General features: G+C 41.3%; 1 protein-coding gene across 22 annotated transcripts in view; it reads left to right on the top strand.

Moving 5' to 3' along the window:
• The window catches only part of tcf7l2 (transcription factor 7 like 2), an 88,044-nt gene extending 74,862 nt beyond the window's left edge, over positions 1-13,182 (top strand). For 3 of the 22 annotated variants that reach the window (XM_079660327.1, XM_079660341.1, XM_079660332.1), the window contains 8 exons: positions 449-535; positions 4,498-4,617; positions 4,704-4,866; positions 5,108-5,215; positions 5,809-5,857; positions 6,591-6,641; positions 7,701-7,773; positions 10,928-13,182. In XM_079660327.1, coding sequence (XP_079516453.1) covers positions 449-535; positions 4,498-4,617; positions 4,704-4,866; positions 5,108-5,215; positions 5,809-5,857; positions 6,591-6,641; positions 7,701-7,773; positions 10,928-11,384 — 1,108 coding nt within the window. In that variant the 3' untranslated portion in view covers positions 11,385-13,182. Of the gene's footprint in view, positions 1-448; positions 536-4,482; positions 4,618-4,703; positions 4,867-5,107; positions 5,217-5,794; positions 5,858-6,590; positions 6,642-7,700; positions 7,774-8,317; positions 8,391-8,936; positions 8,999-10,927 lie in introns of those variants that run through there. The other 19 variants (XM_079660323.1, XM_079660344.1, XM_079660326.1 and 16 more) reach the window with 17 other exon arrangements.
• Positions 13,183-27,618: the final 14,436 nt, after the last annotated feature.

The raw sequence follows: 27,618 nt of genomic DNA, 5'->3' as shown, positions 1-27,618 counted from the left end.
GAGAGGCCCCGAGCGCAGCCATGGCGCCCTTTGATTTGCTGCACTTTATTTTGGTATAAATTTACATTCATTATTGTTTGTCTTTGGATGTGTAGACCTCAATTAGCGTGATGGCTCCATTAAAGAGACCCGCGCTTCGTCTTTAATTATCACAACAAAACACCTAGTTCCAGCTTGGGGAGGAACAGGGCCCCACTCTGTCGACACCGAGCGAAGGGTTATGAAATTTAATTAGCCATTGCTATCAAGATTTGTGGCATTCAAATTGTTCAGAGTTTTCCTCCCTTTGATCTGCGCTCTGCAATCCCCTAGATTTTTGTCCTGATCAAATGAGAATAAAGAGGCCCGCGGTGGGGAGACGAGAGAGACAGAGGGCTTTAGCTTCTCCTCTTCCATCAACCCTGTTCCTTTACCTTTCCTTCTTTCTTCTTTTCTTCCCCCTTCCCAGGCAAGGTCAACCTGTTTATCCAATCACAACAGGGGGTTTCAGACACCCCTACCCAACTGCGCTCCAAGTCAACGCATCCATGTCAAGGTGAGCTGAGACCTAGAAGCGCGCGTGCACACACACACACACACACACACACACACACACACACACACACACACACACACACACACACACACTCTCATAGTTGTGCGCGTGTTTGACTGAGGGCAATGCCCAAGCAACACACACACTCACACGCAAAGACGGTGAGCAGCAACTTCTCCCTTAGGGAGAGCTCACACTCCCCATATCTGTGTTCAAAAGGCCAATCCTCCTGTGTGGGGCTCCAGCTAGCATGCTCAAATATTAATTATATTTATAATTTTCTAATGAGGCCCCTGAAGAACATTTACCCCCACTGCATGTCAGGCAGATCTGAAATGAGCTGGGGCATGTCCATGCTATGAGTTTGAGCAGACAGATAAACAAACACAGCAACACTTTGAAGGGGACTACATGATATAAGCCGGTGCTCTGACACTTGGCTAGTGCTTTGGTCCAGCCCATTAGGGTCCAGCTCAAGTGCTGCTGTGGACATTAGTGCACCCAGGGGGGATATGTGTATGTGTTGCCATCTTGTATACATGTGTATGTGTTTGTCAGTTGGTGTTAAACTACTTACTGTTCCCTGGAGGAACGTGTGTCCTCTATATTGTGTGGAAAGCCAAATGAATTACATTTAGATGACTAAATGCCCTAAAAAGCAACAACACAGAAAAACAAACAGCCTGCTACTCCACCTCCTTCCTCTCCTCCCTCCTCCCTCCTCCCCGATCCGCCCCTGCAGCATGGGACTATGGAAGGGGCTGGTTTGGAGTCTAGGGAGGAGGCCAAGCTTCAGTTTAATTACAGCCTGATTGGAAAAGCAGCTCCTCAGGGCAGTGTGTTTAGACCTCTGTGACATTGATGGATCATGTAGATGCAAGGAGGGAGGAGTTGCAAGGGGGGGGGGGGGGTGACTTTTTTTTTTTAAAGCAAAGCCCTGAGAATAAGGGAAAGTTTAGTTTCTTAGCTCAGCCTGACATCGCAGTTTTTCAGATTTGTTGCTGTTAAACTGTCATTTGTATTGATTCCAATAGAAAATACATCCTGGCATCAAACCTGAACTTTAAACCCAGTCTGGATCAGAGTGGGGTTTTATAGTCCCAGTCTCAGGAGCAAAGGGTCAGACGGCGGCTCTGTCCAGACATTGGCATCTGGCAGCAGTACCCAGCCAACCTGGGCTTTAAGTGACTGCTAATTTGGTCCCTTAATGACAGCCTCTACATTGTGATCATCTTATTTCCAGGGCAGCTAATTGAATATACTTGGTGGGGTTTGGGGGGGGGGGGGACTGGCCATGGGGAAGAGCTAATGCCCTGTGATGAGGCCCCTAATTGAATTAGTATAACTGAATAGATGGAGGGCTGTGGTAGGTCTCTGGAGAATGGGAGGGTTTAAAACATGTCCAAAAAAAAAAAAAACCTCTGGCTTTGACAGGGCAGGGGAAAAAATCAATTTGTTGAGCAAATCTAGTAGAAAAATCAGTCTAATTGTGTCAGCAAATATTTTCTTACATAGCCTTCAGCCAGTTGGTTCTGTTCAAAGAATTGACCAGACCTTGTACTCTTGTCTGGAGTCATTTCTTTGCAGGAGTGCGCTGCTTCAGTATCAGTCCCCTGTGCCGTAACACGGGCTGAATTAGGATGCAGGGAAGGAGTCTGGTACCTCATGGTCCTCCAATGAGCACCTTACACCTAGGTCCTGTTAAAAAATGCATTCTTTTTTGGATGGAATGAAAAAAGAGACAGTAAAGGGAGCAAATGAAATACATTATTTTGATAATAGGGTTGGAGCCGGTGCAGGTCCCTGATATAGTGTGTCTGAATGTACGCGTGACAGGTAGGAGGATGTGATGGCCCCTGTGCCCCTCGTGCTTAAGCCTGCCCTTTGATATGTTCCCCCATCATCCCGCTCCCTCTCTTCTCCTTGGGAACGGGAGAAGCACACCGGCCAGATCATTAGACATTAAACAGGCACGGGGGCTACTGCTTCACGTCGGCAATTAAATGGCACTGGCTTACACTGGGCTTGCTGCGCCGGTGACCCCTCCCCCTCACCCCCACCCCCACCCCGCCAGCCATTCTTACCTTTTTTAGATTGAGACGTAGGAGCCCCAGGGTTGGGGCGGTTTGGGGGTTTCTGCTGCGTCTCCTTCTCTGTGTTGGTTAAATTGGTCCAAGGCGCTGCTTACTACTGATGAGCCCGAATGATGATGAGGATGATGATGATGGTGATGCCCCCACGCTTCAAAGGGATGGCCGTCATGTTTAAACCATAACCTGGGCCATGCAGTGGCTGCGGGAGGAGGGGGAGGGAGGAGGAGAGGAAGTGTGGAGGTGGTGAGGGGACAGGGAGGAGTAGTGAAGAAGAAGAAGAAGAAGAAGAAGAAGAGCAGAATTTTTTTTATCTTGCAACAGAGGACATTTTAACAAGTGCACAGAGAGAGAAGTAAGGAGGGTGAACAGGGAGAGAGGAAACGGGGAAAATGCAGCAGCCCTAATGATGGGCGATATGCAGCCACTGCTGCAGAGCTCCCCATCAACGGATGACATGGCACAAACACCAATGTGTCAGTGATGAAGGGAGAAGAGGGGAAAGGAGAAAAAGAGGGAAAGAGTTTGAGGGGGGAGCGCACTGGCACTCCCCTGAGATGGCCTCCAACAGAAAGTAGTTGTTCCTGGCGAGTTTATCCTCATCATTATATTCTGGCTCCGAGCCATGCAGCCAGACACAGCCGGATAATGAGCTGCTTTAAAAAAAAAAAGAGAGAATTATTCCTCCTTTCTTTCCTGTTCCTTCATCCTCCTCTCCTCTTTTAAATGCGTGTGTGGTCACGTGGAGCCGTGCTGTAAACGTACACATGCAGATAAGACGTGTTCAAATAATGTGACACAAATAATTAGTGTCATACATACACTGGCACATACTGTACAGCATGGCTGCTCTGGCCACAGAAGCGATTTTATAAATAAGGGTTTCCGGCCTCGATATGGGGAGCGGGAGAAGACGATGAAATGATGATGGGAGTGTGGAGCGATGAAGATAAAAACGACTGACAGTGCTGAACCGGCAGAAAAGATGGGAGGAAGGCAAATAGAGACTCAATACCTGAAGTGATACTAGACTTTGATGGAACATGTTAATCTAGTTTGAAATATTCCATGATAAGACATGATGGTGTTCAAGCTTTACCCCTCCAAAACCTGGCATTTCCATATCAGTGCAAATGCTAAAAATGCAGTTTCCTGAAAAATAACAATGACTTTCAATGGGCATTTATCATCTACAGATGGAGTTTAAATCTTATCTGGAAATCATTTACAGTACAAGTGCTTGATTAGTCTGTGCAAGAATAAAAGCTATGGATGGCACTGCTGTCATTATCTGTGAATACATAGATTTCAAGGAGCAAAAACCCTCAAGCTTACCTATTTCATTGGATCTATTACATTAATTGTTGCTTGGTTAGCATGAGGTTGTGACTAAATAAAGGTGAAGAGAAGCACTTGGCTCAAGTATTCAGTGTGTCGGGTTTTTTGCGCTGTTCAAAAAAGCCATACAAGAGATTTACCCTTGTGCAATTGCATTTAATTATTTCCACACAATATAGCGTTCATGCTTTGAATTGTATTTAACTGAAGCTTGTATTTGTAATATCCTGCTTTTATACCTTTAACTGCCTAGGCTGAATTCTGTGACATGTTTAAATAGAAAATCTAAGCATACTGACTGTATTATAATAATAAAGAACTCAGCCTTGGGACGTTTTCATGTGGATGTTTCTATGTACATTTACTTTGTTGTGGCTAAAGTCCAATTCCATTTGACATGCATTGAAATAAAAGACATGACTGTGACATGACATTGAAAGATGGAATTGGAATTCAGCTATTTAGTGTTGTTTATACATGTATTCCATTTCCTCATTTCACCTGTGTCCATTTACACAGTCTTTTGTCCTCTAGATTCCCCCCACACATGTTGCCCCCCCACCACAGTTTGCACGCCACGGGCATCCCACACCCAGCCATCGTCTCTTCCAACGTCAAGCAGGAATCATCCCACAGCGACATCTCTCTCAACTCGTGAGTAGAATTTCGTTGTCCCTATCTTTTTCATTCACTCGTTTATGAGACGTAGGTTAACCTTTCTTAACTTTGGGCCTCAACAGGAAACAGTCAGAAGCTAAAAAGGAAGAGGAGAAAAAGAAACAAGTCCACATAAAGAAGCCTCTGAATGCCTTCATGCTTTACATGAAGGAGATGAGAGCCAAGGTTGTGGCTGAGTGCACACTGAAGGAAAGTGCTGCCATCAACCAGATCCTGGGGAGAAGGGTAAGTCAACAGACACTAAAATGATCTAAATGAAGGGGTTTAGCACAGTGGTTCCCAATCCCGGGGCTCAGGACCCTCTGCCATGCTCATTTTATTCTAAACATGGATTCATATAGACCTGGGATTCAAGGCGAATGCAGTTAACAGCCAGTAGTGTACATTTAGGTCATCTTCATTACGTGTATTTTCCTATTTATGGTTAAAATATTAATTTGTTCATGAATAATTTTCCATTTTACAGTGGCATGCCCTAACGAGGGAGGAGCAGGCCAAGTACTACGAGCTGGCCAGGAAAGAGCGACAGCTCCACATGCAGCTGTACCCAGGCTGGTCAGCACGAGACAACTATGTAAGTTACTAAGTTTACAAGTCGTAACAGGATGCTCTTTTTCCCTTTCACTAGGTGACATGACGGGGATGAGTTCCTTCTTTGGCTCATTTCTAACCTGAATTCCAACTTTCTTGTAATTTTTCTTTGACATGTATTCCTGAGACTCGACTAATTAGCTTGACCCAAGCCTGCTTTGTTATGACGTGAAGAAATATTTATAACAAAATGTTCAGACTTCGTTACAAAGTCTTATCAATTTCATCTAGTTTGGGGATCAAGCTGACCAGATTCTTCCACAAGCAGGCTTTGAGAAATCCTTCTGCCAAAACAAAACCTTGTCAAGATGTCTAGATGTTCACAGAGCTGAGGAAAATAAAACAAAAGATTACAGAAAAGAAACTGAGAGGATGGATAATTCTTGTCTGGCCTGCAGTGGCTGTTACAAACCGGAGGGCAGAGACAGAAAAAAGCAGAGAATGAATGAATAAATAAGTAAACAGAGAGAACAGTCCTATTCTCTGTTTCATGTTTTGGGCATTCTGCAATATAATAACTAAGGTTCCTGTCTGTGTCTATTTTTTCTTTCTATTTTTTTGGCGGCTAACCAACAGGGGAAAAGGAAGAAGAGAAAAAGGGAAAAGCAGCAAGCAGAGAGCAATGGTAAGTGAGCTGCAATTATCTCTGATATTAGAAGAGCCCCATCATGTGTCAGGCAGATGTGACATCTTGCAAGATAAAAGTCAAGCTAGTTTTTTTTTGTTTTATGTTTTTTTTTGTGTGTGTTATTGTGCCTGGCTTTTTTTCTTTGTATATAGTTATGCTACCCAATGCAATATTTAAATGCTAGAGTTGCTTGTAATACCCCCCTTTTCCCATTTTGCCCTAGCCCTCCCCAGCTAATAACAACTGAATATGCATGACCCCCCCCCCCCCCCACACACACACACACTGCTTCGTACCTCTCCTTTTGACACCCCCCACCCTCCCCACTTTGCCCCTTAGCGTTCTTGTATTGTGATATGTATGTTTTGAGAATGTGAAGTTGAAGCATTGTGAGAGCCATTAACTTTGCTAGTGTTGTGTGCGTGGCCCCGTTTTATAATGCCTGTGCCCTGCAGATGTGTGTGTGTGTGTGTGTGTGTGTGTGTGTGTGTGCACTCGTTCGGCTGCCCCTTGCTTGCTTTCATGCATGCTTTTTATACCAACATAAGAACAATCACTTACATCTTACAAATTAAGGAGGTTTTGCTTATTTCATGATTTATCTATTTTTTTATTTTTTATTCTTATGATTCACATTCTTCTCATCTCGGAGACTTGTTATCATGTATTTGGCGCTCGTTTGGTGACGGATTTCTTCTTGAAGGCCTCTCTATCTGTTCTTTTTTTTCAGAACACAGAGAATATTTTCCAAATCCTTGCCTTTCACTCCCTCCGATTACAGGTGCTAATGTCATTTTGAGTATTAAATCACTAACTTGTTTAATTTCTTCTTCTTTTAAAAAAAAATAATGTTTATTTATCTATCAATAATGTGTAATATCAGGCAGGATTAAGGTTAAATTCTATCTAAATATGCTCTTTTTGCATTCTTTGCTGCTTTCTTTTCTTAAAGTGATGCTATTGTTTATTTGACTTCAAGCTAGATTATATTGCATTTAGTTTACTTCATCTCGCCATATAGTTTAAAGCATTTTCCGTATTAATCAGAATGCTTAAAGATCTGATTATGTGAAGTGAGTTTTGTGGAGTATGACCTGACGGATGTGATCTCAGGGTGAACCTCCTTAATCTATACGCTTCAGTAGCTGCGCTTTCCTATAGGCTAGCATGAGTTTGGCACACTCCCTCCTTTTAAATCTACTCCGCAAAGACTTGGTCTCAAATATTGAACCACAATAATCTGTGGTCAGTGACGGGCAGCTTTAGCCAGTGTTGATAGAAAACTGTTTGATGCCAGGTCTAATGAGTAGACCCCCTCTCCATCTTTTTGAATCCTTCCCCTGGCTAGGGCTAACACACGACCGTGCTGATTCAGCAGTCTGCTACTAGTTCTTCCCACTTTACCTTGTCTTTTTCAAACCGTAGTTCAATGATAACCTCTAGCGAGTAAATTAATCCAACCTGCATTTCCTCCGTTTATACCCTCTCAACTAAATCTTATCTTCAGCTTCAACTCCAGTCAGAATGTAGATAACTTAAAGCGTGTGTTTCCTTATTAATGTTATATTTTGCATGCCGTTTGATTTGACTAATGTCTGAAACACACTAATGGTGTTCAGTCCTGTCTTTAAAGGCACTCTTGAGAATGGCTTTACGGGTGTTGTTTGGGGATGAGGGGATTTCTTGCACAATGAGCCACTGCAAAGCTTCATAGATTCACTGTTACCTGTTTTTTTCTCCTCATTTCTCTCCTCCTTTTTTGATTTCTGTTCCTTATTGTTTTTGGTTTTGGTCATTTTTCCTCCTCTCTGCTGGCTTCCCCTCCCTGTTGCCGCATCAGACCTGAGCGCTCCTAAGAAGTGTCGAGCGCGCTTTGGGCTCGATCAACAGAATAACTGGTGTGGCCCGTGCAGGTGTGTATGGTGTGTGCTTGCACCGGCCGGGGCCAGGTGAAGGCTGGGTAACTGTGCACTGGGACTTCCTCCTTCGCTTTTCCTGCCGCTGCCTTTACTTCCTCTTCTCCTCCTCCCCTCTGTCGCCCGCCAGGCTATCATGAGCTCTCAGCTTCCTCCAGCCACGCCCTGCCGGTCTATCTCTAGGCTCCCACTATTTTTTTTTTTTTACCTCCTATTTGGGAAGAAGGGTATTAACAGCATATGCTCGAGTGTTTGTATGAATGGTGTCTGTGAGTGAGGATTGGTGGAGAAACATTACAGGGGTTTCATTGCAGGATGTACTGAGATTGATACAATATCCTAAACTGGCAGGTCGGGGCTTGGAGGATCTGGAGCCTGATGGCTTGTTCAATATGGAGGACATCCCAGTGTTACTAGCCTGAACCTAAGCCCTGGCTATATTTTTTGTCTGTGCAATGACGTGTCCATTTTGTTTTTTCTTTCTTTTCCTTTTGTTATTTGTCTCTGTGTGTATGTTTGTGTCTACCTGTTTGGCTAACAGATGCAAATACCCCAAAGAAGTGTCGTGCCTTGTTCGGGCTTGACCAGCTGAGTTTATGGTGCAAACCATGCAGGTATTACTGCTGTAGTGCCAATGGAAGGAAGACATCCACAATGAGCCGTTTCTTCTTTTTGATTATTTGCTCAGATTTCGCTCTTAAATGTGTTTCCATCAGTGTGGTAACAGATGGCAAACTCCTCTGCTCTTTTTTCCTAACTGAGGAACTTCCTGCTCTAAATTACCTCACAGCAACTTTTCCTCACTGAACTCAGTTCAAGCCCAGTGGCAGAAAATGGATTTCTTGATAAGATTACTGAATATTTTATCTCAACAAAAAATAGGGATCATTATTTCTTCATGTCAATTTTGGGAAATAAATTACATACAATTTGAGTTATTAATGTTTGAAATCCATTTTCTCTCCATGCAGGGGATGATTCCCCCACCCCATCCTAACTGTCATGTTTGTTCTAATTGGCGTCCTTTTTGAATAACAATGTTATGCTTACAAATTTAGCCCTGCTTTCTCTGAGGGCCTGCTCAGTGACACTCTTTTCTGTGCCCTCTTCCTCCTCCTTCTCTCCTTCCTCCAAACTCCTCTTCAATAACCCTTACTTAGTCCCTACCTGTTGTCTTTCTGTTCTGACACAAGCAGTCTTTGAATTGGGAATATTTTCATGGTAGGTATTTGTTTCTGCTAAGTAATACCCTTCTCTGTGTCTGGCTCACACCACCACCCGCCCCACCTCTTTCTTCACACCACTCATCGCCACACGTTTCATTTGTGTTGTTTTAAACTTTCGGCTCCAAATTTAGTCAAAGGATTTTTCTATTTAGCTCTAATTTGTTGCTTCATTTAGAGTCAGTTTTTCAAAAGTACTATGTCCAACTAGAATTGAACACATTACCTAGACTTTCTTGTAATTAAATATTATTTGAATCAGGCAGGACGATTACTCACCAAACCCTCCACACAGTCAGCCATTGTTGGCCTCTCCACTTGGCTCTCTTATTAACCTCCCAGCTGGAACACATTATCAATCATACTGTATATTTCTTAAAAAAGAATAGCAGATTATAAGATAAGATGCCTTAAAAGGGCAGCGATTCAGTCCTGTAACAGCAGAGAGGTTAAAAGTTCTCTCTGGGCTCCATTTCCTAAAAGATGCATCTGGTGTAATTTCCCCAGAGACGGAGAAATCAATAACATACACAGGCACATACTATGAATCGATATGTCTGTTAAAAGATGGATATTAGCTCATTTGTTGCAGCTTGACAGACAGTTATCGAGAGCAAGATGTCTATGTAGTGGCAAATGATACCTTTTTACGGAGGGTCGATACCCCGCACCACCCAGCGCTACAGTATCAGTGCAGAAAGCACTAAGAGCCTCATTCCCACTCTTTTCTAGTCCTCTATTCTCGGTGTTGTGTGCCTGTACTATTGAGCTCATCTGAAATGCATGCTTGTCTTTCACCCCAGCATGAGATCAAGGTTTCGTGAGCCTTTTTTTATGTGATTTGATGTTCCTTTTCCTTTTCATTATCAGTACTCTGCTCTCTCTTATTGTTCGTATAGACTTCCCCTTCAGAACTACAGGGAAAAGGTTGCATCTGAGAGCCTCAATTAAACAAAATGAGCTTAATATCTTTCTAAAGACTCAATCTTCTTTTTTATAAACACCTTTAGTCTTTTTCGTACCTACTCCCTGTGAGTTTCAAATACGAACACTCCATGGCCTTCAGGCATCCTTGTGATAAGCATGGAGAGCTGAGAGAGGGGTCACTGCCAGGGTCAGGGTAAAGATGAGGTGGGCAGAGAATTCCCCCTTAACCAAATCTGCACACAGCCTTTCGCAGCAGAGTCACCGCAGACAAATGCAACAATCCCCTACTCTCTTAAACCACCCCCCCCCCCCACACTCCCTCCCCTCCCCGTTCATCGGGTTCCACCGAGCGCAACGGGCCTGGCCTCAGGACTCTGCAAGCGGGGGGGAGGGTCCTGACCCCGGGCAGGAATGCAAACATGATGCCTTGACCCCTCACTCACACACACTTGTGTCTGTGGGGCAGATTCGGAGTAGTGTGGATCTTGTTGACTTTTTTTCGCCTCGTATCCGAACTCTGTCCCCTCAGGAGAAGAGAGAGTAGGGCCAGATAGAGTCAGAGACGGGTCCAGTAACCTCGTGTTGCTGGAGAGAGCAGGCTGATCCCCAGCTGAAGCTCTGCCTGTAAGAAAAGGCTAAGTTAACATCCAGAGAGCAACCATTACTCCATCTAACCTTCTCTCATCATCATCATCATCATCATCATCATCTCTATATGTGCTTTTCATTTCCCTGCTGCTTCACACGTGACCTTTCCTCCATGTCTGTCCTGTCTTACGGTTTAGAATTGGTATATTGACTGTCATTTCTACCACTTTATCGTCTTAGCACGAGCCATTTCAATGCACCTGTCAAATCTGTGATGCAAAAAAAAGCTTCAAGTGATTTTGAAATTTGAAAAAAAAGAAGGTGCATTTAAATGAGCTACAGTGCTAAGAGGCGATGCAGTTTGAAGATGCGTTGTCTAAAACATGCTCTCTTTCTCCCTCCTTGTCCCTCAGGAGAAAAAAAAAGTGCATTCGCTACATCCAAGGTGAAGGCAGCTGTGCCAGTCCTCCCTCTACGGACGGAAGCTTACTAGACTCCCCCCCATCCTCCCCTTCCTCAGTGGTCCCCTCCCCCTCCCCAAAAGAGTCCAATCCTCAGACTGAACAAATGCAACCTCTCTCACTGACTATGAAACCGGCCCACCAGCCACTCCACCATCCGCACCGCCTGGCTGGGCCTCCACCACCATCTTTGGTTCTGCTGGGAAACTCTGCTGCAGCTAGGAAAACGCCCGGCGCCCCCTCCCACAACGGAGCCCTGGAGCGCGGTGACGTCTCGTCCTCGCGGCAGCCGGGCTCCTCCATGGCGTCCTCCATGGCCCGGTCCTCGGCATCGCTGTGTCATTCCCTCTCGCTCCTCCCCTCCTCGAACCCCCAGCCTCTGTCGCTAGTGACCAAGTCTATAGAATAGTCTGACCTATTCTTCTCCTCTTTTTTCTAGCTCTGCACACACACACACACAAACACACACCTTTCTAGGCCCTCTCTCTGTCGGTTCATTTCTCTATTCGTTTCTGTGCCACAAGGCGTTTTGAACATTTTAGTTTTTCTTTTATTAAAGTTCATTGGTCAATATTTGACCCGTCATTATCAAAAAAAAATCTAATTATTATAAAGAAATGATACAATGAGCTGTAGTATAGCTTTGTGAATCTGCCAACATTTTTATGGATTTTGTTTTTGTCTTTTTTTTTGTAGTGTTTAACAGTGCAAACAGAAAAACTATCTAGATCAACTTCAAAATGTTTAAAAGACGGATATAAAAAGGTAGGCTAGATTATTCAGTGAGCCCTTTTCTTGAAAGAGTTGGTTCTCCTTCTTTATTTGTATTAAATACGAGCTTGCGAACCAATCATTTTGACATCTGTTCAAACTCTCGGAGGGCGTGAGGCTAGCAGTGACACCTCTCGGAGGAACAACTTTAATTGTGATGTTACTTGTTCTTGTTTAAATGTACAGAATAATGGGGAGGGGGGGATTACTGTGTTAAATATGCATTCTTCCACTGCGTTGTCTTTTTTCTTTGTTGTTTACCTTTGGGGTGGAGTCAGGCAAGTTGGGTGGGCTTGAGGGGAGGTCGGGGTGGGGGGGTTAAGGGTTATTAAATTCAAAATGTCACAACGCTAGGACCAGTAGTATTTATTGCTTTAGAGATTGCTTGTTGTATCTTGTATGTGTCTCTTTTGACTTTTTTTTCTTAATACATTGTACAAATATTTTTTCTTAAGGTAAGCGACTTATATATGAATGATCCATTTTTACAAGGAGGTTTTAAAAGGCAAATCTTTTGTTATTGATTTCTTTCCTCGCTGAAAAACCTGGATTCCACTCAGTGTACTGTGTAGATCTCATGAACAGAAGTATGCACAACTTCATTTCAAGAAATGCGTCTATAAGCCATTTTACAAAAAGAAGAAAAGAAAACTTGAACAAGACAGTGGGTACCGTGTCTTCAGTAGTTGGAAAAGTGTCTGAAGCCCTTCTTTTTTATTGCACAGTCACATCTCTCAGACTGTAGATTCGTGTACAGATTTTCCGTGCCAAATTTTGTGATAATTTTCTCTGCCCCTCTAACCATGCTGTAGGGATCCATTTTTTGTTTCTCGTCGTTTTTTTGTTTTGTTTTAATTTCGATACCATTCTTTGCTGTGACGTTACATAGATTGCTATGTATGTAGTATAAATGTTGCTATAACAAATGTGTTTGGTAGCAAAATTGTCAAATATTAAAATTTAAACTTAATAAAAAAGCGGACATCATACTGTATAAACCCACAAGGGCCAAATTATGTATATTAGGAGGTTCATAAAAAAACTATTAAATACAAAAAAATACACAAACTGCCACTTTTAAGTACACTACTACATATAGGTAGATAGAAAAAATAGGCATGTTGATGTTGCAAGAGGCTGTAAAAAAAGCTACAAGAGAATCATCCACTCGGTGCCATTGTAGTTGACATGACGCGACTGTAACCTGTCGATTTCTTCTCTGGTTTATTAAGATGCTAATGATAAATAGTTTGAATGTTTCCTTAACGGCTGTGATGTTCCTGTTCTATTTTATGCTCTTATCTTTTTGTTTGTTTGTTTTTCCTGTTATTTTAAATGGTTCCAAAACCATGTTTTTTTGTAATGAATAAATGTTTATGCTGTACAGTCTCTGTAGCATGCAGTTCTGTATTAATAAAAGCAACTTAGTATGTGCACATCTGTGTCTTTCCTTTTTATTCGTAAACTCCCTGGCAGAACTAACCTTTTACAGAAAGAAAGGGTTATGCAGCGTTCTCTGCCAATACCGTAGATCTTTCTGAGCCTTTCAACAGATAGCCACAATAGAATACAACATTGATTTAGATTCATTTAAGTAAAAGTATAATATAGAATCATGTCATGGTCATTAAAAATGGAAAATACTGTATCATGTTTAAGGAAATGATTAAATGGCAAACTTACTTCTGTATGCATACCAATTTGATTACAAGGGCATCGTAGTCCCAACTCTAATTGACACATTTGTAATACACAAGAGGAGAGAGAAACTTTCAATAAAGTTCAGATCGAGACACCCTCTAGAAAATCCACAGTTTTTACTTCTTTGTGTTTGCACACATGCAAACTTAACAAGATGCTTATTAGTAATATTCGGCCGCTTTAAGCCAATCAACAAACTTAAAATGTAACTTCAAATCACTAACTTTTTAATAAGCCACAGACAACAAAGTTCTGTGTCTTCTCGACTCGTGCTGAAAGAAGATCAGGTCATCATCCATTTCCAATTTACTGGTGATTATTAAGATAACAATCCTTCACCTTAGTGTGGATGTTTCATTCAAATGATCATAGAGAACTCCAAACTGCATTTACGCACTGATATTTTATCGCAAATGATGTGGATTTTTAAATGCCACATTAGACACGACGACGTATAGTTTGACAAAGATATTAGTAGAAACATCCTGAAGTGTGTCTAAATTGTCTGAAAAAACGTTGTAGTATAGTTTATCAGAAGAAAAAGAATGTCAAGTATGTCGAAAAAAAGTCATATTATGGTATGTGGATAAATATCTGAAAAAAAGAGTAATATTATAGAATGGCAAAAAATAATTTGAATAACATAGTATAGTATGTCAGAAGAAAGTAATTGTTTGGTTTGTCGTAGTATGGTATGAAGGAAATACCAACAAAAATGTAAGTATAGTATGTCTAATATTTCTGAAGAAATGTCAGAATATTATATGTTGAAAAATATCAGGAAAGATGTCATAGTATAGTTGTCAACAAAATTCATAGTATGACAAAGATATCAGTTAAAACATTGTAGACATTGTAGATTGTAGAATATTTTTTCGAAAAGAAAGTAAAAGTATAGTTTGTCAAAGACTATATACTGTACAATACTTCTATGTACTGTAAGATCAGAACATCTTATTTTACTTCCAAATCCATACATTTATCAATGTATATACCTTTTCAACTTATTCTCCGCTCAGTTTGTACTTCACATACATGTAAGAGGAATTGGCAACTGCTGCAAAACAGGAAATAACACACGAAGGCCAGCGAGACAGAGAGGAGGATCATGGTCAGTATTTGGTATTGGACGTTATGAAGCATGGGCAAATCTGTGTTGTGCTATATGCGCTCTACATAATTCAAAGTGTTCTGGAATTGATTTTAGTTCACAATGAGACACATGCACCCAATTCCATTCAATAGCTTTATTGGCATGACCATAATGACATACAGTAGCCTACAGTATTGCCTCAGTTTTGTACAATTAAAACATCTATACATAAAAATACATTTGGAATGTACTGTTCAGTTTGGAAACATAAAAAAATGTCACTCAGAGTTTAGTATCAAAAAGAGGACAAAGACTTTGTGCATACATCTGTAGGAAAAGGGGAAGAATGTAAAGAAAACTTAAGAACATTTAGGAAACTGGAGGGAAATACAAGAACTACGGTACAAAACAACTTCTGTTCTAAAGCTCTGATCCCTTACACTTACATGAGACAGATCTCTTTTAATCTGCACTGTCTGGCTACATTTGGACGTACCTAGGCCTACGTGTCATGCAAATGGACTCCGAGCACTAAATTAATAATAAAGTGATACTTGTCGAAACCCTGTAGGGAAATTCTCTATTCCCCAGCTGCCGTCTACGCTGAGGCCAGAGTTCAGGATGAGCTCAGAGCAGCGCCTCTGGAGCTGGTAAATTCTGCGACTTGCTGATGAAAACTTATACAAGGCTGCACACAAAGGGGGCTTGTACATCGCTAAGGCATTCAGCATTTTGAAAGCGCTTTTAATACATAGGTTGTTGGATTGTATAAAGTAATGATTTAATTTAGCGTCAGGTTAATTAGTTAGCTTTTTTATTGCATCAATTCAATTTTCTCCAGTGGAGTTTTATCAGTATTTCTGTCGGGGAATTTTGTCTACAAATATTTTGTATTTGAAGCAGCACAGGCGTTGCATTCCAGTCAAAGCAGGCTGTGTTGTTTTGTTGGTCTCCTCTTACGTGACGTTCTCAATGGATCAACTACAGCTCTGATGCTGGTAAGCAAGTGCAACATTTTATAGATTCACTCTCTACGCTGAGGAGAGAATCATTGATTTCTTATTTATTTGAAGTTTTCTTAAATCTACAAAGTATCGGACAAAACAATGAAGAAGTATTAAAGTGAAGCTGAAATACAGTGTGCAAGTTGTAGTTGAACATGGCCATATATACGGTTCTCCGGTGAATAACAAGCAAAGAAATACTGAAAACAGGGGGATGGGTTCAGTTGTGATCAAGCAAACGCGGGTCTCTTCTTTGTTCCCTTTGAGTGTACATATACAATATGCACACTTAATGCATTTGTGTGGACAATACCCTTGAACTATAAACCGTTAGACAAGCAACGTATAACGCGGGAGCGTCCGTGACGATTCTATTACATTTCAAGAAGCAGGAAAGGCATTGAATACCTGAGTAAAGAAATTACGTTTTTTGATGTCAGTGTTCCATGGAGGAACAATGTTGAAGGCCATTGCTTCAGGCGAGCATACAAATCAGAAAACATTGCAAAACATTAAATATGTCCCCTAGGTTACAACAAACAAAACACAAAAATATATTGTTTCGGATGTTTTTTTTCAAGCAATGCATACCCCTGACCCTGATCACGATGGAGGAACAAATTGAAAGGTTGAAGAAATGGACGGTGTATAGCATAAACATCGACAATATTCTTTGCTGAACATTCCGTCAAACAGCTTGATATTCACAGATGTATGTTGTCCTCCATAATGACATTCCTCTTTTCACCCCAATAAAGCATTGCATGAAGTTAAAAGGAAAGAGCTTTCTGTGTGTAGGCGTGTTTTCGAAGGTGCTCTTTAGTTTGGATGCTTTTTGTGAAACGAATTTTGATTACGCTCTCGAAGCATAACATTAAAAATGATGAATTGCACGAACAGTTCAAAAGAACATATTGAAACCAATGCATTGAAGACCTGCTGTGACTTTCATCAGGGGAGAGCAAACCTTCATTCACTCCTCATGCAGTTGTATACAGTATGTTTGGTCCACAAAGGAGACCACTGCTCGGCCAACAACATCCAGTGTTCATAAAAACACTTGTGAAAAATACAGTTTTTGTTTGTGCATTGCTTGACCGTATCTCATGATCTGAAGAATTCAGTAACGTAAAGTAATTTTTGTACTATTCCACGAAACAAAACACATCGAGTTAAAGGATTCTGAGGTCATGTCAATACTTATTACTAGTTTGCATTATGTAGGATAAGTAGATAAAACCACAGCAAGGTCAGAGTGATGTTTGCTCAGTAATGTGAAAAAAACCTTTTGGACATTTTCTAGAAAGGGCTTTTAAATTCAAACATGGCCTATATTATAAAAACCAACTGACAGAAAGTGCAGGATCTGACCAAATTCTACATTTGAGTCTTTTAGACTCTGGTGTTTTATTATTTCAATCTAAGGCTAAAGCGTTCATGTGTATGCCCTCACTTTTGGCTTTTCTGTCTTGCAAAATTGTAATAAAATAAACAAAGATGGTTCTAAAGATTTGTCCAGTAAAAGTAAGGAGATTGTCAATTTAATTAATTTAGCAAATGTAATCTATTTTTGCTATTGGATGCATGACTTTCCTACATTTTTTAAAGGAAAACAAAATGAAATGTAGAATCTGATGTTACATGTTTGCCATATGTTGCTATAGGAGCTGCACACATTATTACATTCAAAATCCAAGTTCTCGATAAACAAAGTAAACCCATAAATGAACTACTCAATAGTAAGAGCCTGGAAGGTAATATTATTTTGCTTTTAGAAATGTGCATCCTGAGCTTAGGATGCTCTAAACCCAATCTCTAATATTTAAACCTATTATCTATTCAATACATTAAATACCAACAACTAACTTGTAGACTACTGTCCTCTTCTTTTCCAAGACACATTTTTTTAAGAATCATCCCACTCTTTATTTGGTAACAATTGTCCCCTAACCTTGAAGAAGAATATGATGCACATGAAAGGTGGATATTTTTGATAGATTTTCTCTTTCCTACGATATGAAAGAGTCTCTTTTATCCAAGAAATAAATAAGGGCTACCACACAAGGGAACTTTTGGTACAATTTGGTGCACAATGCTTTCCCTAAAGGACTGTCCTGTGGCGTGCTAGTAACAAGGCCATCTTTAATCAGAAGGATTTTGGATCCATTAAGGCCATATTGTGTGTATTGCGCTTCAATAGGTCCTTAGAAGAGGGACAATGAAAGCAACGATCAAGTACACAGAGGAGAGGCAACAGGGGATGCTCCATCAGAGGAACTTCAGCAATTCAGACCACAACATGGAGAGCATCTTTCCTGTCCTACTTTAAAAATCAGATGCCACAATGTCTGATGTTTAAACTAAAGGTCACGCAGTGGCAACAACACAGAGAGAAGAAACAGATCTGAATATCTGTCGTGTTTTTAAAAGGACAGGACAATCAATTGCTTTAATAGCACCATCACATGTGTGACAGGTGTAGCAATGACTGACTAGACAACACTGTAAGAATTAGAAACCACAACTTCAGTCCTCAGTCATTTCATCAGTAAGCGTCAGGAGTGTGAAGTTAAAGGTATATAGGCTGTTGAGATCAGTTCTGAAATGACTTGGGTTAACGTCAGTAGATATATATATTTAAATAATTGTCATTAATGTAACAAAGTTGCCCAATATTTGCTGAACATCACTTCTGAAATTAGACAAATTTCTGCTTGTCTCTTGGGCTATAAATCATCGTGAATCTGTTAATTGGACAAAACAAGTAATACATCAACTTGTGGGAAATTATGTTAATGATAATAAAATACATAAATAGAATAATAATCCAGTAAACTGTCAACTGGTACAGAGTATACATAGTATAAAGAGTAGAGTATAAACTAGATTGACTATTTGACAACATTCATCAGGTGGCCCAACTCCAAATGAATGCAAATGTTGCTCTATTTCCATTTAATGTGTAATTGAGAACTGTTTTAAAAGTGATAGTATGTCAAAATTGTGTTGAAGGCTTGTTTCTACTGCCCCCAAGCGGTAACAATATCAGGAACTGCAGGTGTAATCGACTTCTTTAACCGGCCAATATTGCCAGCTCAGCACAGATAAGACTAGACATGCAGACAGGCCTGCAAATATATTTGCAAAAACCAGAAACCTCCTTAAGTCACCATTAGGTCACCGGTGCTGATTAACAACCCTATTCACTGCATCTCAGCTAAATAATGATTCATGTGGCAACTGTCTCAGTGAGAGCAGGTGTGAGTGAGGCCAGAACTAAAGGAGAGGAGAGGTGCAGCATATATACAGGTGTTCTGTGTATGTGCTGCTGTCTGCATGTAGGCTTGTGTGTCACCTTCCCAGCACAAGTGCCCGAGTCCCTAATGATGGCGGTGTGCAGCGAGCTAACTACCCTCACAGTGGAGCGAGCCCCCAGGCTAGTGCCACATCTCTCCATCAAGGCCTGCCTTCATCCCGCTTTACACCGGGCCCTTTCCAAAGACACACGCACACACACACTCACAGAGAGCCAATGACAAATAATTCATAATATGGCCTGCCTGAAAGTTTGCCACACTACCTCATTAAGCACCCTATTGTAACTGGCTGACATTCTCTCAGCATAATAACACTTCTTGGTCAGGTTGTTTTTGAAGTGACATCTCACTAGAGGGAAACAGAAATAAATAAAGAAATAAAAAAATAAAAACACCCAGTTGTGCTGTGTTGTTTTTCACCTTCGGAACTCTCAAGGTGATGCAACTTCAGCTGCCAGATATCAATAATGGATCCCTGTTGTTGCATTGGTATGAATGGTAGATATTAATGAAGACACTAGGGCTCAATCCAAACCTACATATTGAGTTTGATCTCCCACTTAGGGCTGCATTGATTTTTCCTCTTAGCCACACGGTCCAGTGCACCGCTTCTGACACACCAATGAACATTAGTCTGTTTGATTTCATCTGCAAATTGCACAATGGGCAAAGAGAGAGGCAGGCTGGTATAGGGAGGAGAAGCGCGTGAGGGGGGCATTCGGGAAATGGGGTGTATGGCTTGATGAGGTTGTGGAGGGGGGGGGGGTAAAGAGAGTTAATCCTTTGATGTGCGCCATGTTTGCACGCACGGCAGCAAATGGCACAACGGCAACCAGTGTGGGAGTTTTTTTTTCTGAGTGGCAATCAGTCAGTTCAGAGGCGCTGAGCTCCTGGCGAGCCTACGAGGCATGTGGCTAGGCGCTCTCTGTCCTGGGGGCGAGACGGGGAGAGCTATGACTTCGCTCTGACTTTTCCGGGGCATCAGCGAGGCATGGGAGAGGAAGAGGAAACTTTCTTAGCAAAGTGAAAAAGGGGGGACAAAGGAGGGGGAGATCATCCAAGTAAGGCAGACTTGAAGTTAAAGCACTGACGAGCACTTCAATCTTCGCTTCAGTCTCGACAAGTATGCCAAACATGGATTTTGCATAAACACACAGCACTTCAGAGGCAGACGTAGAGATAAAGACAAAGTTAGTGGAATAACAAAAGAGGAAAACGAGAGGGAGATAGAAGGCGAACCCCCCAACACACGAGGAAAGATGGAAGACAACCCCTCCTAAGTTTGATTCTGCGGCTGTCTTCCATCTCCCTCAGCAGATAGCAGGAATGATAGCGATGCATGTTCCAGTCTCCTATAATGAAGTCCAGATGCATCAAGTCAGCTCTGCTCCTCATCATCACGGGCTGTGACCTTGGGAAAACTACCTCAGCTGTGGGCCTTCTCTCATATTTACAGAACACTGCAGACACAGCAAACCACGCTCGCTGCTAAGGGAAGAAGAGTAGAACATTCCACAGTAACACACGTCTTTCACAAATGCCAAACGGCTGCATCTCCAAACCTTTGTTAACAGAGAATGAATGGAGTGGCTTGCGTTGTCAACTCCCTTTACAGCCTTCTTCGTCAACGAGAGGCGATGCTATTGAGCTAACCCTGACCCCTCTATGTGATAACACAGAGCACACAGTCAATGTGGGAGATCTTTTCCACTTTGTCTACGCGGCCGAATTAATCAAATGCTATGTGTAAGAGGCCGACACTGAGAGGCCAAGGGGACATAGAGAAAAACATTGAAAAGACAAAATGTCATATTAACACATTTGATTCCACCCGTAAACGTAATTAAAATCTGATGACAATACAAAATCTAAACATACTGTAGTTCGTCCTCCACCTTATAAATATTAAGTATAGGTTTAAGTTGCCATTAAATTTAAGTAACATTGACATGAGTGAAGTACTTGAATGTAAAACTTAACTTTAATCAAATTAAAGTAAAAAAAGTCTATAGTTTCAGTTGAAAAAGTAGAACTTGAGTAGTCCTTAAAATAAAACCTCCAATCCCTCTCCAATGTTCCTTCAAGGTGCTGAATATATGCCCTGGAAAAGAGTCAGTCGTCAATTAGTATTCCTAAGCCCTTGTGAAATTTGACAGTCGCAATCACTTTACCTGTATATACCTAACAAGTTGGTTTTATTCCAAGGCTGACAGTGGGAGCAGATTGTGTTTTTGAACTGCACATTACTTCTTAATACTTATTTTTGTGATGGGAGGTTAGAAAGCACCAGACGCAACTGAGAATAGCAGGTAAAAAAAAAAACATTTCACTGATTTCCAACTCCTCAGTCAAGTGCAATGTATCATAACTTCAGTGGCGCGCTATATGAAACAAAAGTGGTGCAAAAGTGGGACGGCAAGTCTCATCGAGTAGGCACAATTACAGTGTTGAGGATATGCTGTGAGCATCGGATGTAAGACAAGAGAGCCATTTTAAAGGAGATTAGTGCTGACACCTCCCTGTGTCTCAGCGTGCAGTGATCACACTGCGCCAGCTACTGTGTGTGGGAGGCCTTTTGTCACTTGTACCATTCAAAGTGGGAGAGGGAAAACAAGCGATGGGATGACACCCAGCCGCCTCAGATAGATCAAAACCAAACTAATAAGCCAGGATGCTCAAATTAACAATGAGGCCTCTTGTTTAACTCAGCTGCTTGACTTCCTCAGCTGAGGCACATCAACTACACAGGCACATTTAAATCCATACGAGGACGAGACTTTGGAAATAATAACTGCACTCAGCGTCATCGGGGAAAGAATTTGGGTGGAGAAGAAGATACAAAAGGTATTTTCTGTCAGCATACCTCCGTGTTAAATCTAAAGTGGATGTGCAGGGCTCACAATCACAATGGAAACTGTAGTAGACAAATATTGATAACAAATGCAGTATAGTTCAGCTGAGGTGGAGGCATATTAAGAGGCCAGCCATCCACTTAGTGGACCTTGGAGTAAAGCACATGAGGCCCCCCCTTTGCAACAATAATCCATCTCCATTGTGCCCCTGAAGAGGCTTGTTGAAAATTAATTTAGGCTGGTCAACAGTCAATAACATTCTCCCCAGAGACACACAGCTTAACCCCCATACTGCTCAGCGTATTAAATCCACATTCCACTCAGTTGCCTCTCAATAGTGAGAGGAAAACATTATTGACCAATTTCTGAGCTTAATGTACCTACAATTCACCCTCCAGGCAATCCACCCTCACCACCTCCACTCGCTTTCATCGTGTTGTCATGTTATCATGTTGTCTTTTATTCATGTTGCTCCATTAGATGAGAGTGTGTCAGTGACACGAAACAGTGATGTTGTGTGGAGAGTTATCATAGTGAAGACCAACCTGATGATTTAAAAAGAAATATTATATTCTATCTCAAGAGATTTACCTTCATACAGGAAATGTCTTTATTGGTTCCAAGTAAAAACATATTTAGTTTAAAGGCTAAAGTTTGTGGTATTTGTAATTGTATTTTACTATTATGCAATTTACTTTAATTTTCAAAAAAAAGGCTTTGTGTTAAAAAATCTATATTATTTTTATGATATGGCAAATATATACAAAATCTCACAAAAGATGATCACATTAATGCAGTGAATTGTATGGACTCGTAATGCATTACATCAGAAAAAAACAAGTGTCAGATTCATATCAAACTAAATGTAGCTTTCCAATTTGCAAACATAATTTTGGACAAGGTTTTACAATCATACATCACATAACATTTCACTTAAACTATATCAATTATTATATTGACTGCCCTCCGTACTCATGAATATATTAATTTCACACGCCATGTGTATGCCTTATTGAAAATAAAAACATATTTTTAGATCTTGATTAGTATAGTATACTTGATGTGATTTTTTATAGTACAAATTGTCCTCACATAAATGTAATTATGAAGAATACAAAACAGAAAAGAGAAAAAGAGAAAAGACCTGAAGCCCTTATGACCATGTGTTTTTACTGCTGTACATTCATTTAAGATTACGAAAAAAAACAAATAACCCACAATTTTGCTGTCAGCTTTGTTTTGGCTATCGACACCACAGACGATATTTGACACTTCAGATTTTATCACATAGTTTGCTAGAAAGTGCACCAGATGTGTTTTAGTGCAGTCAGCTAATTTCAACGCTCCAGTTCAGTGTTTGCAGACACAGGCATGAGGCAATTCCGCAAAGTAAAAACAGAATAGCTATAACTGTCCGGTGTGTATTTATTACTCCATAAAGTAAACATTATGATTTAAAAAAAAATCAACTCTGTCTAGTGGCACACTGAGGCAACAGTCGGGAAAAGTGTTGCAATCGCCTTGAACACATTTAGGACACTTACATCAGGACATTTTCTTCAATTATTATCTTTTCGAGGGCTGAAAACATTCCCAGGTGACCAGACTCCTGACTGTCTTTTTAAATACAAGATCAGATTACAGTAAACTTATATAAACAATGGCACAATTAGAGTAAGACTTAATGGTGATTAAGTGCTTTAGTGAAAAATAAGACATACAAAGACTATTCTATGTTGTGGAGAAGCTTTGTGGACATCAAGACACGGCTGTGTTGAAAACATTCCTCCTCATTTGCTAAGAGTTGGGCCTTGACATGGTGTACTGTTTATCTCAAAATATAAAAAATCAAAAGGATGATTGAGAGGGTGCTTCCTCACAAGAATCTCCTCTCATGTTACCTTATGGAAACAATTAAAACTGAAATGAAACAGGCATCAGTAAATATATTGATCAAAGTATGAGCACTTGTTTTTCTCCTGAGAACCTCGACATTGAAGAAGAAAATAAAGGCTTTTTCTCTAACTTGCTTGGCGCCAGCTTCTCGTAACCAATCCAGCGCCCTGGATCTATTGATAACAAAACTGTGCTTCTCCAACTCTCACCTCCTATGAGAGCCCTTGAACGTTTGGTGCTGCTGAGATGTGTACAGAGGAGCACACAGGAGCCATTTTGTCAGAGCAAGTGGTGAGGGTTTGGCGGTGAGTGAAGACACTAGAGGAGAAGCACCTGTATTAAAGTTGAGAAAGAGTGAGAGAGAAAAGAGAGAATGGGGCTCAATCCCCCCACATCAAAGCTTTTCCCTGCAGCGGTGTCTTGTGATATTTATTTATTGAGATGATTTTGCCAGAAACCCAGTGGCCTGGCTGTGCCCTCCCACTCTTTGATATCTTGCTTGGTTCTTAGCTGGCTGTCCTCAGAGAAAGAGGGGTCGGAGGGTCAGCCAAAGAGACCCCCAGAGGAAAAAACCACAGCTCAGAGTACACCTACAAACACCACACACCATAGCATATACACGTACACACACACAAACAGCACACCAGATGATGCGCGGGGAAAGAAGGGGGGCGTTGGTGGATGGGGGATCAGGCATTGATTACCATTAAAGGGCCAATGATTTGTTTCCTCCACCATTTGGAGGAACACGGCTAACATCTAAATGAATGTCAGATTAACACCTTGATGTTATTACAGCTTGATTGTCAGTCCACAACTAGCTAAACATAAAGAAAAACAAGCTGAAGTGTGATGAAGATCTGGAGATTTCTTTTTTCTTCATGCGTGCGTCTGGTGAACAAAGAAAACAGATAAAACCCCCAGGGTACATTTCTCTCATTAAAATGTTCAAATACAAAACAAGTTGACACCTTGTAATGAGATATCAACACACATAGACGCTTACTTTGCACACATAACCAAGACAGTCAGAGATCACGTGTACATCAGTAACATTACAGCCGTCTGGCCAGGAATCTTGTTACCAGATGAAGCTTCCTTTATGGTAAAACGTGTTGCCCATGCAGCTAAAATTAGTATCAAGAAGGATGATCAGATCCAGTAGGCCCAGGTGGGAACCATTTGTTAGCACCATGTCGTTCTCAGTGTAAAATAACCTGAGGATGGACCTGGGGTGGCATGTTTATAGGCCAAATAATTTCCATGGAACAGTAAAGCACTGAGCTGGGAACTCTTTAAAACATCAGCAGGAACTGGCATGCCATCAAGACCTCGGAGACTCTTCTTAGATTTAAATTACACAACCTTTTTTTTAGCTGTCACATTGGGTTTAATTTGTAACATTTCATGGCCTTTAAATGCAGGCCACAAGCTCAAGTTTTAAAGTCATGTTTAAAGAGGAGAGAAAGGCATGCAAAGTTAGGGCTATGGTCAACAATACAGTACAAATCCGACGACAGTGGAATCCATGCATACTGATGTTTTTTATCATTTATTTTGGCAGTCACTAACTCTGAGTAAGTGAGGAGGGCCCCTGTCAAAGGGCCCCCGTGTCAAAGTCGTCCACAGAGAATTCCCAAAGTGGGGCGGGAGCGACTCCTCACTGCACCACGGGTTGTAATTTCAGCCACAGGGGAGGGCATGCTCATCTTTTTTGCGTGACAGATCTCCAACATAATGCATTGTCAAATAATTCTTAATATGGCGAGTGTGACACGATGGCCGCATTCTCAATATTCAGATTTGCTCTGGCTCATAAACTCAGCCGCCACCCCGTGCTACCGGCCCATCAATCAACACATCTCCACCCCTCCTCCTCCTCCTCCAACTCTTCTTCACCTGTCAGCCCATTTGAATATGAGGTGCCGCTTGAATAGCTTCCACAAAATAAGCCTTTGGGAGAACAAGGCCTGGCAAAGCTGTTTTACACGTGTAGGAATTTTGATTGAGGAATATGCATGGCTCTCCTTTGCCAATGGATGTGAAAACCCCTTTCCCCCCAGTCAGAGGTCGTCTCCATATTTATTTACACAATATAAGGTTTATCTCAACATCTTGTGGAAAAAAGTCTAAGCTTTTATAAATCAATTTGTATATTTGCCTCTTTGTTGACACTCGTCGTTTGAACAAACGATGAGTTTGTTCAAAATTCCTTGGCAAACATGGTGGCTGTAAATGAAAGGCTTGACAGTGTTTGCTCTAGTTTGATGATGAGAACAAACACCGACAGAAAATATCAAGGACTGACAATCACTCTCCATCTTTCCGAGTCTCCCCCTTCAATAAGTCTATATTCAGACACCCCCTATAATTGAACTTGTGTAAACAATAATCCATCTAAAAGCAGAAGGGCCGTTTAACGCAGAGTGATTGTCTGTGAATGGGGGTAAACAAACAGAGTGCTACTGGATCTGTCATGGCATGGACCCCTCTAGATAAAGATGGATGGGGAAGTGAACAAGAGGGAGGGGGCCAAGGGACTGGGACAGGCAGTAAAGAGCCGCGTCAACTGCTCTCCCTCCTCATGCATTAAATTCAAAGGAGGCTGGTGTACAAAACTCTCACTGATCAATTGTAAGCAAAAGGGAGTGGAGGAAGGGAGGGGGCAAGACTCTGGTTTGGCATACGTGATCAGCACATTGGGCCAAATGATGTCATCCATCAGGATGGACACTGCAATTTGCCATCTATTTCCTCATCAATCAAACTCGAGCGTTTTTACAAGGGGGTGGGATATGCGTTTATGCATGTGTGTATGTGTGTGTGTCTGCTTCTAGAGACGGAGAGGCATCAGCAATATCCAGACCTTACCTGAAGGGCATTAAGTGCAATCAACAGAGAGCAGCAATCCGCTCCACTGCTCTTTAATCCATGACTAAGATTAACTATCTGTTTAATATAAGTCAAACATTATGGATTCGCTGCTTAGTGATTTTTTAGCTACGTTTCTACATTTTTTACCAAATAAAGTTCCTATGTCTTTGTGATAGAGATACCCCTTCTGCTGATATAAAAAAATGTCTCTGAACAGCCTGCTCTCTCTCCTGCTGCCTGCTATCAGTAACTTCCCAGCATTCAGCTGTTAGCTGTTTTGAACTCAAAGCACATTTGGCTCATATCATATAAGATCCTCTAACTGCCCACTGGATATTACCCTGCTAAATTCACCAAATAGCTACTTTATTCATGTAGTCCTGACTTTTTGTAATCTTTAATTAGCCGCTTGCACATTTTCTTTCACTTTTCAACAAAAGGTTATTTGACTGCTTTTGAAAAACACCATTCATGCAGTAATCCTGATTCAGCAACTACTGGAAACTTCAATCAAAAATATACCAGCAATTTAAGGGAATTAGTTACCATGAAACCGGTAACTTCAGTGAAAACATTTGGGGGAAAAGCACTAGTATGTGCCAAATAACCACTTCTTAAACAGTTCTGGATGGTTTGCCATAAAAAAGATATATGGTATCAAGTTGAGCTGTGTGTTTATTTTGTAAATACATATTTGATTTTAACAAGCAGGGGGGCTTCCTATGTGTGAATAAGACCTCAGTCTGAGACCCTTCGGTTCATTCCTATGGCTAGAATGAAGGTCAAGTGTGTTAAGGTCTAAGGACCATTAAGCTCAGGAGCAACGTGCCTGAGGAGGTCAGGTCTTACTCAGCACCAGGATCACCTTTGCCCACTGGCTTAATTGAAACACGCTGATGATAGCGGAAAGACACCTCTGGGAATCACAGCAGACAACAGAAAGAAATGACAGAATGCTTGGAGCGGACATTGCAGAGGAGCTACTGTACATTTCTAAAAAGATCTTGAATTAAATGGGCAAAAATAAGGCCTACACTCACTTTACCAGGTGTTGAGAACATTAAGCACCTGAACACTTAACGTAACTACATTGTCTTTATTTTTGATATTTTATTAAACCAATTTTCTTGTACAG

This window comes from Notothenia rossii (genome assembly GCF_949606895.1).
Source record: "Notothenia rossii genome assembly, chromosome: 11".
Classification (NCBI taxonomy): Eukaryota; Metazoa; Chordata; class Actinopteri; order Perciformes; family Nototheniidae; genus Notothenia; species Notothenia rossii.
This window is presented reverse-complemented; position numbering and strand designations above follow the sequence as displayed.